This window comes from Orbicella franksi, chromosome 13 (genome assembly GCF_964199315.1).
Source record: "Orbicella franksi chromosome 13, jaOrbFran1.1, whole genome shotgun sequence".
Taxonomy (NCBI): Eukaryota; Metazoa; Cnidaria; class Anthozoa; order Scleractinia; family Merulinidae; genus Orbicella; species Orbicella franksi.
Window position 1 is genome coordinate 15,713,844 of NC_138157.1, and position 14,538 is coordinate 15,728,381.

At 41.7% G+C, this 14,538-nt stretch overlaps 1 protein-coding gene across 1 annotated transcript in view; it reads left to right on the forward strand.

The window, feature by feature from the left end:
- Window positions 1-14,538, forward strand: part of LOC145464745 (protein dachsous-like) — a 35,868-nt gene that overhangs the window by 8,372 nt on the left and 12,958 nt on the right. Inside the window, exons 12-26 of the mRNA XM_081448532.1 lie at window positions 1,372-1,574; window positions 2,749-2,878; window positions 3,684-3,775; window positions 4,848-4,935; window positions 5,447-5,575; window positions 8,869-8,939; window positions 9,467-9,710; window positions 10,373-10,487; window positions 10,676-10,740; window positions 11,646-11,861; window positions 12,301-12,438; window positions 13,104-13,231; window positions 13,331-13,449; window positions 13,615-13,749; window positions 14,344-14,439. Of these exons, the coding sequence (XP_081304658.1) occupies window positions 1,372-1,574; window positions 2,749-2,878; window positions 3,684-3,775; window positions 4,848-4,935; window positions 5,447-5,575; window positions 8,869-8,939; window positions 9,467-9,710; window positions 10,373-10,487; window positions 10,676-10,740; window positions 11,646-11,861; window positions 12,301-12,438; window positions 13,104-13,231; window positions 13,331-13,449; window positions 13,615-13,749; window positions 14,344-14,439 (1,969 nt within the window). The remainder of the gene's footprint in view (window positions 1-1,371; window positions 1,575-2,748; window positions 2,879-3,683; window positions 3,776-4,847; window positions 4,936-5,446; window positions 5,576-8,868; window positions 8,940-9,466; window positions 9,711-10,372; window positions 10,488-10,675; window positions 10,741-11,645; window positions 11,862-12,300; window positions 12,439-13,103; window positions 13,232-13,330; window positions 13,450-13,614; window positions 13,750-14,343; window positions 14,440-14,538) is intronic.

Here is a 14,538-nt window from a genome sequence, read left to right on the forward strand (position 1 = left end):
TGTCTCGCAACATTGTTGCATTGCACGTTGAAACACATTGTTGCGCGTATTACCACGTTTGTGACCAACTTGTCTCGTAGCAAAATACAGTGTTTCAAGTTGAGGCAATACATTGTGCAAAGTAGACTCGAGTTCTACTTTCCGCAACAAATTTTAGTTTTGCTGCTCGTATTACCACTGAAGCTACAACTTGTCTCGCAACAAATTTGAATTCAACGCTTGTGATTGGCTGTCGCGAAGCGCGGCAAATAAAAAAAAAAAAACATGGCGGACGGTGAAGGCGAGTCTGAATTCGAAGTAGACCAGTAACTCTCGGAAGTCATAAATTTGTCCTGTACAAAGACCTCGAGAGCCATCATAGTCTTTGGGACACCTCGTTTGTCCCTTCAAAACAAGCAGGAAAAAAGGCAAAAGGCCTGGAAGAACTGTCGTAAAAATACAACTTTTCGCCTAGCTACCTGAAACGACACTGAGCTTCATACTGAGAGAACTTCGCTGGCACGGAAAATTAAGAAGAAAATGACGGCCAGACTTCAAAGTGCAACTTCGTCGAAATGCTAAATTATGTTAAAAAAGGCGCCATCTTTATTTACACACGATTAAGCAATTATACCTGTGGAATTCTGCAGACTTGCAACACTGTATTTTGCTGCGAGACAAGTTGGTCACAGACGTGGTAATACGCGCAACAATGTGTTTCAACGTGCAATGCAACAATGTTGCGAGACAAGTCGAACGAAAATGTTGCCCGTTTTACCGGACCTTTATTAAGGTCGTGCTTTTACAAAGGCAATTCAGGCAGCCTCCAACCTACGCCGGCCGGAGAAATTTGGAAACGCAGCTTTATTTCTACGGTTAGGCCTACCGTCCACACTAATCCGTAACGAAAACGGAGCTTTTCGAAAACGCTCTTGAAACCGGAGGAATATGATAACGCCGGCTTTGTGTTTTCGAGTGGACAGAAAACATTTTGAAAACGGACCTTTTTGAAAACGATGGCGTCACGATAATCAAGTGATTTCGCTGCCCGAGTTTTCCTCCAACACAAATCCAAACTGACCGCTGATTGCTGTGCTTTTAAATTCTTCCGGCGTAGTGTGGATTGACGTGGCGCTGCCTCGGTCTTTGCTGATAATCAAGAAACCAAAACTCTGGACGTCAAAATGTTCCTACTTTAAAAAGAAAACAGTTTATTTCTTTTTGCGATGCTAAGCTTCAAAATTGCAAATGGTCGATGCTAACTCATAACCAAGTCCAGCTAAAGGCCGCATATTGAAAAATTCAAACCACCCAGGGAACCATTCAGAAAGCTCTTTTTCATCTTGGTCCAGTTTGTCAAAATATTATACACTATGTTTCTTTATTTGTCAGGTTTTCGCCAATGATAGCGACGCTACGTCCAATGCGTATGTGACCTACAGTCTTGTCCCAGATGTCAATAATCACTCTCTGGACTTTTCTATCAGTCCTGTCAATGGAACAATCAGAAGTGCAAAGCAGCTTGATAGAGAGACCATTAGCGAGTACTATCTGACAGTAAAGGCTGAGAATGACGCCGTGCAGAGTCAGAGGAGGTTTGTATGTTACCAAAGAGTTGTGCCCACTGAACAGAAATATTGATAGCTACTTGCGAGTGAAAATTCGCAGCCAAGTAACTACTAGTCAGATATACTAAATGGATCCATGGCAGCGTCCTCACTGCGCCGGAGAAATTTGAAAACGCAGCTCTTTCTTTACGGTTAGGCCTACCGTCCACACTGATCCGTCCCAGAAACAAAGCTCTTTGGAAGCAGGAATTTGAAAATGCCGGCTGTACGTTTTAGCGTGGACGGAAAGTATTTTGAAAGCGGAGCTTTTCGAAAAAGATGGCGTCACGATAATCACGTGATCACCTTGACCGAGGTTTCTTCAAACACAAATCCAAAATGGCTGGTGATTGTTGCGTTTTTAAATTCCTCCAACATAGTGTAGACGGAAAACATTTGATGGCTTTTCAGAGTAAAACCTCCGTTTTCAAATTCCTCCGGCGTAGTGTGGACGAAGCCTAAATGAATGAGAAATATTGAAGAGCGAAATTTGCTATAACCTTGGGACCCATTTAGTGTTCATCCTCAGTATGGAAAGGGTCGGTTCGAATTGGTAAATAGACCTCCCTCGGAGTGATTTGGACCAAAAATTCCTCATTCATGACGATGCTCCACATGGATCTGTTTAGTTCTCTAACTGGTTGTTGCCGGGTATTGAATTTTCGTGGGTACAAAACAGCCCATCACAGACGCCTTACGGATCTCATATAGCCACGTGAATCAATATGGAATTGTTCAGAAAAGTCTTAATTGTCGAAGGGGTTTAGCAAGGATTGATCGCGCTATAAGAACTAGCGATCTTTTCACACAGGCTGCAGCATTCTACGTTGTTAATAGATTCAGTTACCATTAGAGCGGTGTTCAGTTGAGTGTCGTAAAAGCAAAACCAAAGAAACCACTCTGGCCAATCACGAAAGACACAGGCAATCCAGTAAACCAATCAAAAGTCAAGCAAATTAATGTAGCTGATACGAAGCGCGGGAAAACCTGTGCGAGTAAGTCACGATCGATTTGTTTTGGTTTTACTTCTGATTGGATGACAAAGTGGCGTGAGTTATGTTTACACCAAATACGAAGCGTATTTATTCAAAACCAAAGCGACATTCGGCATTCAAGTGAAACTGCTCATCTGCCAAACTGTTGTTTTGCCTTTTTTTTTTAGGTCAAGTACGGTAACAGTCAAAGTCACTCTAGAAGACATCAATGATCATGTTCCAATATTTGATGAGCAGTTTTACACTGAAACGGCTACGGAAGTTGCTGCAGTAAACTCAACGATTCTGACCGTTAAGGTAAGAGTGACTGAAAAAACGTTGAATGCATGTTGAAAACAAAACTCGGATATGCAGGAACTTGTGTAGAAATGAAATTCTGCCTTTTACAGTCCGCTTCAATCTTGCCTTATTGTGAAAATCCTGTTTGGCTTCGCGTTTTTTTTTTTTTTTTTTTTTTTTTTTGACCGTGACAGGTCATAACAAGTTCGCACGATATAGAATAACTTTCAAAGGTGTAGCAAACACATGTAGCAAACCCCTTTAAACTATGTTAACAGCACTTTTTGCACTAGTATGAGAATCTCCGGGGGTATTTCATCGTAATAACAAATACAGAATCAGTAGTGCGCGCACTAACGACCGACAAATTCAAACAAGTGGCGAGTTTTAGCCACCAAAAGGTCACTTGCGGTGATGTCGAAAGTAATGAAACGGAAATAACGACTGTGCATAAATGGCGCCGAATTTGGCTAATAAGCGTTAGAAAACCTTAACAAACTTATGTTTTCTCTCATCAATGTGCGGCTAAGGTTTTAAAACGTAATGTTATTCAAATTCGGCGCCATTTATGGAATCGTTTTATCTAGCGTTATGCTTGGAAGCCGCTGTAGAGAGCCTTCTATTCTTCATTGTGTAGTTTAAGCAATAGTTCAATGCGTGTGTATACCTTATGTCTTATATTGTAATAAAAGACTGATGTAGTAATCATTTTGCGTTGTTAAAAAGCAAAGATGGAGTAAAACAATGCGACCAAGCTTTGAACACGGATAATGTTAAGAAACCCGGATTATACAATTCTTCTACCATTTATTTTTCACTACAGGCCACGGACAAAGATTTTGGAGGAAATGGAGCGATAAGGTATTCTTTGGAGGACGGAAACATCGGGAATGTTTTCAAAATTGATGAACTGAGGTATTCAGCTAACCTTTTGAGTGCTTTTTGTTGTTGTTGTTGTTGTTGTTTGTTGTTTTTTTTTAATCATACCTGCTTTTCTACTTCCTTACTTATTTACTTACCTCTCTGCCTTCGTGCCCATCAGTTTATTTCTTATTCACGGTCGAAACTAAATTAAGCGGCCTCCTGTTAAGAGGCAAGTTATGAAAGTCCCGAAATTTTTGTCAGCAAAATACTATAAATAAAACTCATATTAACCGGCAGCCTCTTTTAAGCGGCCACTTTTTGGTCGTCCCGTAGAGGGTTTTTCCCCTATTAAGCGGCCGCCCAAAATTCAATACACGTTCTTTGGATTTGTCTCTGAAAAGACGATGACAAATAAGAGTCTGAAATGGAAAGTGCTGGTAAAAGTATTCAAACACGTTTATTATTGTCTTCACGTGAAGGTGAATTAAAAACATGACACGAGCGTGGGACAAAGAAAAATTCTGAGTCCCCGACAGCAATCGAACCCATGACCTCCCGAACACCGGGCGGGCGCTCTATCCACTGAGCTACGAGAACTCATGGAGAGCGAGGTCATTTAACTGAGTTCATATATGATAGGTGTCCTGCATACTGCTAGGATCAACGCTATCGAAGTCATCCTGAGTAGTGATAAGTTAATAAAGATGGTGAATTTTAAGCTCGGTAATGAAATGTGAAGGTGAATTAATCAACATGACACGAGCGTGGGACAAAGAAAAATTCTGAGTCCCCGACAGGCGTTTCTACTAAGCCTCGTGCATGCTAATTCCTGACAAACCCATTTTTCATTTTCCCGAGGCCATCTCCCATTTCCTCGAGACCGCCGCCCTTTCCCCCAAGGCCACCTCCCATTTCCCCGAAGGTACCTCCCATGTCCTCGAGGGCACCTCCCATTTCCTCGTGGCCACCTCCCATTTCCCTGAGGACACCTCCCATTTCCCAGAGGCCACCTCCCTTTTCCCCGAGGGCACCTCCCATTTCCCCGAGTGTGGCCGTTTTATAGGCTTCGACTGTATTTCTTTATTTGTTTGTTTGTTTGAATTCTGAATTGCCTCATTTTTAGTGGTACCGTAATTCTTGCTGAGGATCTTGACAGGGAGACAGTAGATGTCTATAAGTTGGTTATTACAGCAAAGGATGGAGGCAACCGGGTGAGTGCTGTTATTTCTATTCCAACTTGTATCATACATGAAACTTTATCTACACAATTTAACATTAAACATGCTAAGTGCATGGAATGTTTGACTGTAATAGAAATGGAATTGAAAATGCCATCCTCTTTGGAAGTTTCTCTTCAGCAACTTGCGCCGCCATTTTGCAGTCAGTCGGGGAAGCAAAATCTTCGTTGCTGCTCGTAGAGGTTTAGATTCTATTATTTCAGTCAGTATCTCCAGACATTGCTCCCTAAGTTGTTAAGCCCGTTTAATGCTGTGAAGATACCCCTTGTTGCCTAAAACCTTCCGTGGCGAAAAACGCGGGTTCATCTAATTTTTAGGAGATCTTATTTTGCCCTAGTGAGACTTCTGTCAACTGTTTTAGATTTAATTTTTACGTGATAGTCGTGATAAGTTCAGGCAAGCTACACCGAGGTTTACATTTTCTAGCCTTCTGATTTTCATGAGCGCTCTAGCTTATACATGTCACCATCGAATTACCTCGTAGAGCACCACTGTGAACCTCACGGTATTTGTCAGTGACGTCAACGACAACTCGCCCCAGTTTACCTTACCGGGTGGCTACCAGTTTTCTGTTGCGGAAGGAGTCGTTGGGTTGACTGTAGGCGCCGTTAAGGTAAATCAGCAATTTTTTTTCTTAGATTGCAGAGCAGGAAGGGAAAACGGAAGAGAGAAATCATTTTATCTACCTAACGCTGAGAAGCCTTTTAGCCGTGACTCGAGCCATGTTATATTAAAAAAGAAAACATTGTCTGTGTTTCTTCAGCGATTTTGTATAAACACAAAGGAATGCTTGTGCGAATAAGAAAAGCTGCTAGTAGCCGCGACTTGTTGCCCAATCTTTCTACACCTTTTGGAGTTTTCCTGGAACTCTCCCTAGATCAGAGTTACCGTAACTGGTTAAACCAATCAAATCGCGCGTGATATTCTGTTTATAAACTAATTATACAATCGGGGCACGTAATGTATCCAATACGCATTTCCTGATTGTTAGCCTTGCCGAAGAGAGGGAGGAACCTGTATCGATACAATAGTTTAGTAGCTTTAAGTTTTAGTTTCCCGATTCCAGGCTAGTAGAGCGATTTTCAGTTGAGTGTCGCAAAAACCAAAACCAAAGTAATCATTCTGGCCAATCACAATGAACGCAGAGATCCAGTGAACCAATCCAAACTTGAAGTAAACACATTTAGAAAACAGTCCTAAGAAAATACGCGCGCCGATTGGTTAAAAATCGTGTTTCTATAACTCGATGGAAACACAGAACTAGCACGAGCTGTGGACGCAATGATGGCGCAAGCAAAGAGAATTTACACTTTGTTAACAAGCTGTTTTCCTTTTTTTCGTCGCGGTGTTTTCTAAAAGAAATAGAAAATATGTTCTCCGTGTTTCTATTTAAACAATAGAGTGTTTCCGTCGAGGAACTATCAGAACGATAGTTCGAGACAAAAACACTCTATTGTCTTTATTGTTCACCGCTAAATTTTCCTCCGCGCGCCAGTTCAAAAATCATATTTAATTATTTTCAACTTTTTTTGATGAAAGCCGTGAAAGCCAAATGTAAAATTTAAAAAGGAAAATAAACAAAGCCCACTTAATACAATGAATGGGAAAGGGGCAGATCCAGATGGCACCCCCCCTGAAGCTCTTAAGACCCAAAATGACTACAACAGCCATGTTACACCCGCTTTTCCTTCAGATCTGGGATATGGAGAAGGTTCCTTCGGAATGGAAGAATGGCTGTCTTATCAAGCTGCCCAAAAAAGGGAATCTTGGGCTCTGCAAGAACTGGAGGGGAATCATGCTCCTCTCAATTCCCAGTAAGGTTTTCTGCCGCATTATCCTAGAGAGGCTGAAACATGCCCTAGATCACAAACTTTGTTGTGAGCAGGCACGGTTTAGGAAAGACAAATCTTGCACCGATCATATTGCACCCCAGAGGATAATCATCGAACTATCTGTAGAATGGCAGACTCCGCTATACATGAACTTTATTGACTTCGAAAAAGCTTTCGACAGTGTTGACAGGAACGTCATCTGGCAACTCATGGGTCATTATGGAGTTCCACCAAAGCTTATTAGGCTGATTCAGGTGTTATATGAAGCCTCATCCTGTCAAGTCATTCATAACGGGAAACTGTCAGAGCCATTTGAGATGAACACGGGAGTCCGACAAGGCTGCTTACTGTCACCAATGATCTTCATAATGGTCATGGACTGGATTATGAGAGAGGTAGAGAGTCAGGGTAAAACAGGTATACAATGGACACTTACATCTCAACTCCATAACCTGGATTATGCAGATGACATATGTCTTCTATCTCAGAAACTGCAACATATGCAAACCAAGACCGACCATCTGGCACTCGTTGCAGAGAAAACTGGCCTCAGGATCAGCAAAGAAAAGACCAAAGTCATGAGAGCTAACAGCAAACAGCGAGAGAAGATCAAGCTAAAAGATGTGGAACTGGAGGACGTCCACAGCTTTACGTATTTAGGGAGTATCGTCACATCAGACGGAGGAGCGGACGAAGATGTAAAAAGCAGGATAGGCAAAGCCAGGCAGACCTTTAATACCCTAAGACCAGTGTGGAACTCAACATCAATATCCATAAAAACCAAGCTACGAATCTTCACCAATATGAAGTCAGTTCTTCTACACGGTTCCGAGACCTGGAGTGCGACAAGATCCATATCAAACAAGCTGCAAACCTTCATTAATCGATGTCTGAGAAAGATCCTAAAGATTTACTGGCCAGAGAAAATCAGCAACAGGGAACTTTGGGCAAGAACAGAGCAAGAATGTATTCCAGCAGAGATCGTCATTGCGGGAACCAACATCTGATACAACCAGACAGGCTCTTGAATGGAATCCGCAAGGTAAAAGGAAGGTAGGAAGACCAGTGAAAACCTAGAGGAGGTCAGTGGAAGAGGAGCTCAAAGAAGCCAACATCACCTGGACTACGACAAAAAGAACAGCCGCGAACAGAGTCCGCTGGCGCAGCATTGTAACCGCCCTTTCTTCCACCAGGAACGTAATGGCCTAACTACTAACTGCTACTTATTACAACTTCATTTCTTTATTTGTTTTTTCTTTATAAGCTCGCTTGTTTACAGAACATTTTTAACGGACGAGTACTATCAATCCGGGTATTTTCCTCTGACGGGCACTATGGGCTGATAGTGTCTCTCCGCGGGTGAACACTATCGCGTCACGTGATCAATTTAAACCAATAAGAATCGGAGAGAATTTAGTGGTGAACTATAACGAATTTTAGAATAAATCTACTAGCGTTCTATCACGAATGCCGTCCTCTGATTGGGTACGCTACTCACGCTCTATTCTGTGATAGATAGTGAGTAGCGTGGCAGCGTGCGCTGGGACCCGCTCCTTTATGTTTTCGAAGTGTCTGTGAAGAGGATTTAGATGAAAGTTTTGAACGACTAGTAGATCTACACTAAAACAATTAGATTATTCGCTCTCGATTTCTATGCGTGACAGTTGACTCGGGCTGCGCCCTCGTCAACTATCACGCGATAGAAATCTCGAGCTCATAATCTAATCCTTAAATAGAAACACTCGTGAAAGTTTGGGAGAACTCGAAAAAGCTGTGGAAACATTCACCTGCGGCTCGTGTTCCCACAGCATTTCTCGTTCTCCCAAACCTCCACTCGTGTTTCTATAACTCGATAGAAACACGGTACATGTTTTCTATTTCTTATATAGCGGACACAAAGCGCGGGAAAACGCGTGCGAGCAAATCACGATCGATTTTGATTTTACTTCCGATTGGATAAAAAAATGGCGCGAGTTTTTAAACCAATCGTGTAGCGCATTAATTCAAAACCAATTACTTTTCGAAACGTAAGTGAAAACCGCTAAAACATTGTATTTTTAATTTGTTCCATTAGGCGAACGACAGCGACATCGCTGGCAATGGAGAAATCTTCTATTCGTTAATGGCTACACCAACATCTATCAGGTACACCGGTACTGAGCAAGTCAATTTTAAAATCTACAAAACATACATTTCTCAGTGTAAACTATTGAAGTCTCCGTTCACAATACGCAAGAGAAATTTGAAAACGCAGCTTTATTTCTACGGTTTGGCCTACCGTCCACACTAACCTATCACGAAAAAAGAGCTTTTCGAAAACGCTCTTGATACCGGAGGAATTAGAAAACGCTGGCTTTGCGTTTTCGTGTGGACGGAAAACATTTTGAAAACGGAGCTTTTCAAAAACGATAACGTCACGTTAATCAAGTGATTTCCCTGCCCAAGTTTTCCTCAAACACAAATCCAAAATGACCGGTGATTGTTGCGTTTTCAAATTTTTCCGGCTTAGTGTGGTCGGAAAACATTTGATGCGGCGTTTGCAGAGTGAAAACCTCGTCTTCAGATTTCTCCGGCGTAGTGTGGACAAAGCCTAATTGAATGAGAAATATTGAAAAGCGAAATTTGTTATAACATTGGCTGGAAACATGACGCTCTGTTATATAAATAATTAGTTTCAGGATTAACTCTTCAACTGGTGGAATTTCAACGACTGAAGCACTAGATTATGAAAAATTTCACTCCCACCTTCTGATTGTACAAGCTGAGGACCGAGGTATACCGCAGCCACGAAGGACAGCAGTTCAAGTGTCGATCAACGTCATTGATGCCAATGACAACGCCCCAAGGTTCTATGAAACACAACACGATCTGAACACAGTAGAAAACAATTTATTTTGTCCGACTTACAACACAACGGTTTGTATTGGCTTTTATATTATTTTTAAGAACTACTTCGTAGCCGTTTTTGATTTTTATGACCTCACTCTACACTCATCTTTATTTAAACTGCGACTGTGGAAATGCAGACAGTAATTGCTGTCTGACAACTGGCGGACGGGCCAGGCAGGCAATGTAAACTATTTCAACTGTTAACAAGTAAACTGCGTTCGGTTCTTTGTTGCACTGAAGTCAAAACTGACTAGCGTGGCAGTTGAGTTGTTTGAATAGATCAGAGCGGTTTTCAATTGAGTGTCTTAAAACCAAAACCAAAGTAATCACTCCAGCCAATCACAAAGGACACAGACAATCCAATGAACCAATAAAAACTCGAGGTAATTAAATGTAACTGACGCGAAGCACGGGAAAACGTGTGCGAGCTGGTCACGATTGGTATTGGTTTCACTTCTGATTGGATGAAAAAGTGGCGTGAGTTTTTTAAGCCAATCGTGTAGCTTAGTTAGTGAAAAACCAATTACTTTTCGACACCCGCTCCATTTCGTATCTCATTTTGGTATTCACGTTTCATTCTTAAAACTTTCTCCTTTACGTCTTCTATTTAATGCTTTTTATGTTGATTTTTGTTCTAGGTTGTTCTTTTCCTTATGTTGTATGTCTTTGTCTGTCTTATCTCTGTGTAGGATTTCACTGTCATTCGTGTTCAAGATTTAACACCCGCCAATGTCGAGATCGGTAGAGTAACGTCTTTTGACCGGGACGAGGCTGACAACGCCAAGATATTTTATCGCATTGAAGGTAGCTTTTGATCTGCCTGTGCTTTAAATTTAAAGTAATTGATGTATTGTGTCCAGTTGAAGATTTCCCTCCTCCTTCCCTCACCTCCTCATTTTCACGTCCCCTTACTCCCTCCCTTTTCCCCTCTCTCCTCCCCCCCTTTCTTTTCTCCCTTTCTTTCATTTTCTTGTTTCTTGAATTTTTTTCAGGTAATGAGTCTAAAGTGTTTTCTATTGCAAGCCGTACTGGAATAATCCGTACAAATCGACAACTGGTGAGTGTAACTCAGGAATCAAAATGTGGCTGGGTTGGTGGCTAAATTGTGTGATTTAGTACTTGTGTAAAAAAAATTCCCATCCTTACTGATCTGCAAGCCGTACTGGAATAATCCGTACAAATCGACAACCGATGAGTGTGACACAGAGAGTCAAAATGTGACTGGGTTGGTGGCTAAACTGTGTGATTTAGTACTTGATTAAAAATTAATTCCCATCCTTACTGATCGTAGGTTCAAGTCTAACCGAATCCTGGAAATGAAAGGCAGAACATCGGTGCTGGCACTCAACTCCGGTTTTTATATAGTGATGAGTGACCAGAAGTATTAGAACGTCCCCTGTATGAGATGTAGTCTGTCCGTAGGTCATGGCAGTTTGCCCTGACAACTCGCAATGTGCAATGCATCTGTTTATACCCGTGAATGGAGAGAAGTTTTCTGTAGCTAATAGTGGCATTTAACTCGGTGTTTTCAGTATAGCGTGTTAAGGAATATGGCTACATGTAAACCTTCACTTACCCTCCCCTCCCCATCAGCTGGGATACTCTTCCACTGCAGGTTTCTTCCCTGCTGTCTCTCAGCTTACCTCAACAGTTTCTGTTTGTCTGCATGCCTTCAACTCAAAACTGTTCACATCGGCCAGAACTCTCGACCTTTGACTCTTGACTGAGAAATCACTGCATAGACTTGACTGAAAGCCGTTGCTCGTGAGTGGAGTCCACGCTCCACACCCAGAGGAGAAGACTGAGGCAAGGGGATCGGCGGAAATAGAGCCTAAACTACTGGGCTGAATCTACTACCAGGGCTTTTGCCTTGAAATCTGGAAAGAGGAGACCTGAAAATGAGGTTGTTGAATATAGTTCAACCATTGAATTTTTTTTTTCTGATGTATTTTCCTTCCATAGGAAAGAGATGAGAAACCAGTTTACAACTTGACTGTGATCGCTGAAAACACTATGGCTTCTCCCAAGCTATCGACGAACTTGACGGTTCAGGTCATCATATATGACGTGGGTGTTCAAAGACCACAGTTCACCTCGAGTCAATACCAGGCAGAGGTTTCAGAGTCCGTACCAGTCGGGACATCTGTAATAAAAATCAACGTCACCAACAGTGAGCAGGTATTAAACGATTTTGTACAATGCTAAAAAATATAAGAAAATAGTACAGTTTATGGGGAACTTAAATAAACTCCCTTTTTTTCCCGCTACAGGAATGTATGATTCCGCTTACTGATTGTCATATGTTATCATACATTATCACTCATTCGCACGGATTAACATTTATTAAAACAATATTCAGCATGCGTAATCATACATTAGAGCAGTATCCCTCAATTCGTAATTGTCAAACATTCTTTTGAGGTTTCGTGGCCGCCATATTGGAATTCGTGCTTGTATGAGAAATCTGCGAAAAGAACTCATTTCCTGAAGACCAAACATTTTATTCCTGGGGTATAAGGCCAATATCAAAGTGACCGTTACGTCATGTTCAAATGCTTTATTACAAGGAAAACATTTTCGGTAGAGTTAACCTTTGTATTTTCTTGGCATTTTGTAGGTTGTGACCTCCCATGTTTTGTTTAAAATTTTGTACGATCAAAGTAGCGCGGGTGCAAGAAAGTTTGCGATAGAACCTGAAACGGGTCTCATTACTACACAGGGAGAGCTGGACCGAGAAACGACTTCCAACTACACCGTGAGTACCACAGATAGGGTGGTTTCGGATATACTTTTATTTTACGAGACAAATCTCAATGGCTTTACTTCTTAGTCGGTAGAGTGTTCCAACCTTGCCTCTGAAGTCATGGGCTCCAATGACGTTGAAGTTTCAATGTCTTCCATCTTCTTCGCACATCCCTTCTGTCTTTCCGCCATTGTACATGTAGACGAGTGGTCGAATCATCTAAGAGGTCCGCGCGTTACCGAGTTGTTAGACACTCCAAGTCTGTATGCTTTGTATGACGTGGCAAGCTGATAACACCGACAGAAAGAAGCTTGATAATGGCCAGTTCAGTCTTGCTCAATCTTAACCATCCACGATCAGTCAGTTTTGGTCTTTCGTTAATGGCTTGTTACGAGTTATGATGCGCCCGGGAAGTTTGGAGGGCACGAAAGAAGCGTAAGAGTTGCTTCAAGCGATACCAGAGAGCAGCTTTAGCTTCTTGAGTGTCGTTCAAACTTCCCAAGTGTATCATTACTCGAGAGTGCACAGCTAAAATCATGATGAACCAATTGTTTTATGACATTGCTGATGGAAACGTACATCAAAACCCTGGTGATTTGCAATATTGGATTATAGTGCACGCTAACGTTTAAGTATTTTTATTTCTTCTACATGTAGCAATGAATTGTATCTTGCAGCTGATGGTGGAGACGAAGGTGCTGAACACAGATCTTGAACATAACTTGTTGTCAAGTGTAGGAACTGTGTTTATTAACGTCAGCGATGTGGATGATAACTCCCCTCGTTTTGTACAACGGAGTTACCGGTAAGATGTAATTTTCGTTGCAGATTTGTCAGCAAAAGCGGTTATGTCCTAAGAAAGGATCTCATTTGCGCGCCTAATTCAAACTTACTGTACTTTCAGCTTTATGCCAAGTGAACTGTCACGTGTCGGTGACGTCATTGGGCAAGTGCGAGCTGTGGATGTCGATGAAGATAACCAAGCTGAAGTGTTTTATCAAATTACCAGTGGTAATCAGAAAGGTATGCGACAAATCTCGTATCTTTGTATCTAGATACGAACACTTGATCTGTTGCAAGTTACGTCGAAAATCGAATGCTTACAGTTGTCGTAGTAATTGCTTTAGTCAGCTCTGGCATCCCATCGCCTTGAATCTATCTTGTGTGTTTTTGCTGGTTTTGTCTTAGGTCTTTTTGATATCAGCCAAAATCAGGGAACAATTTACGTCAATCGTAGTCTTGAGAAAGAAGCAGCCTCTACCTTCCACCTGGTTATAAGAGCACGCGATTCACCCGAAGCTGGCAAGACGAGGAAAAGAAGAGGTGACTTATAAGACATGATGATAATACGTTTTTTTTACTTTGCTGCGTGATGTCGTTACGTGTCTACGTACGCGTGCGCGTGTTTGCGTGCGTGCGTGCGCGCGTGCGCCATTATGTAATTACTGAACTAGAAGGAAATGAGGGAGACAGAAAACAGGAAAACAAAATAAAACAGAAATATATATATATATTTCTTTCTTCCCCGCCCGCGTTTCTCGCTGCTCAATCGTTCTTTTACTTCTCGTCGCACTCTAGCAAAAAAAGAGACTGCTCGCAGTCTACCTACAGAATAGATTGTCGTTAAAACACGTGTCCCGCACGCGTTTCGGTTACCTCCCCAAAACACAAAGAAAAATTTTTTTAGTTGATAGTGATTTCAACCTGCGTAATCTACCGTTTCTCCAACCAGAGTATAACAAATGCTGTAACAAAGTCCTGATGCTCTAAACGTCAGCTTAACCTTATGAACATTTTACATTTATGAACTTCAAGTTGATGAATAGCTAAGTGTTTCTTTTGCTCGCCGACGCAGCACAAAGGTTTCTTCAGAAAGTAACAACTTATCTTGATTATTCTGTTTGATGCTGTGTTTAGGCCAAGACATCACTTTTGACGAGGTTACAGCAACAATTCAAATCAGTGACGAGAACAATAATCCTCCAGTTTTCACTCAAACACATTTCATAGGAGGTGAGGCTGCGACTACCTGGGTCGCGCGTAACAGTAGTGTTTTAACAAAAACCACTGTTCAAAACCCGTTTTTATAGAAGAATGAACACATTAAAAAAC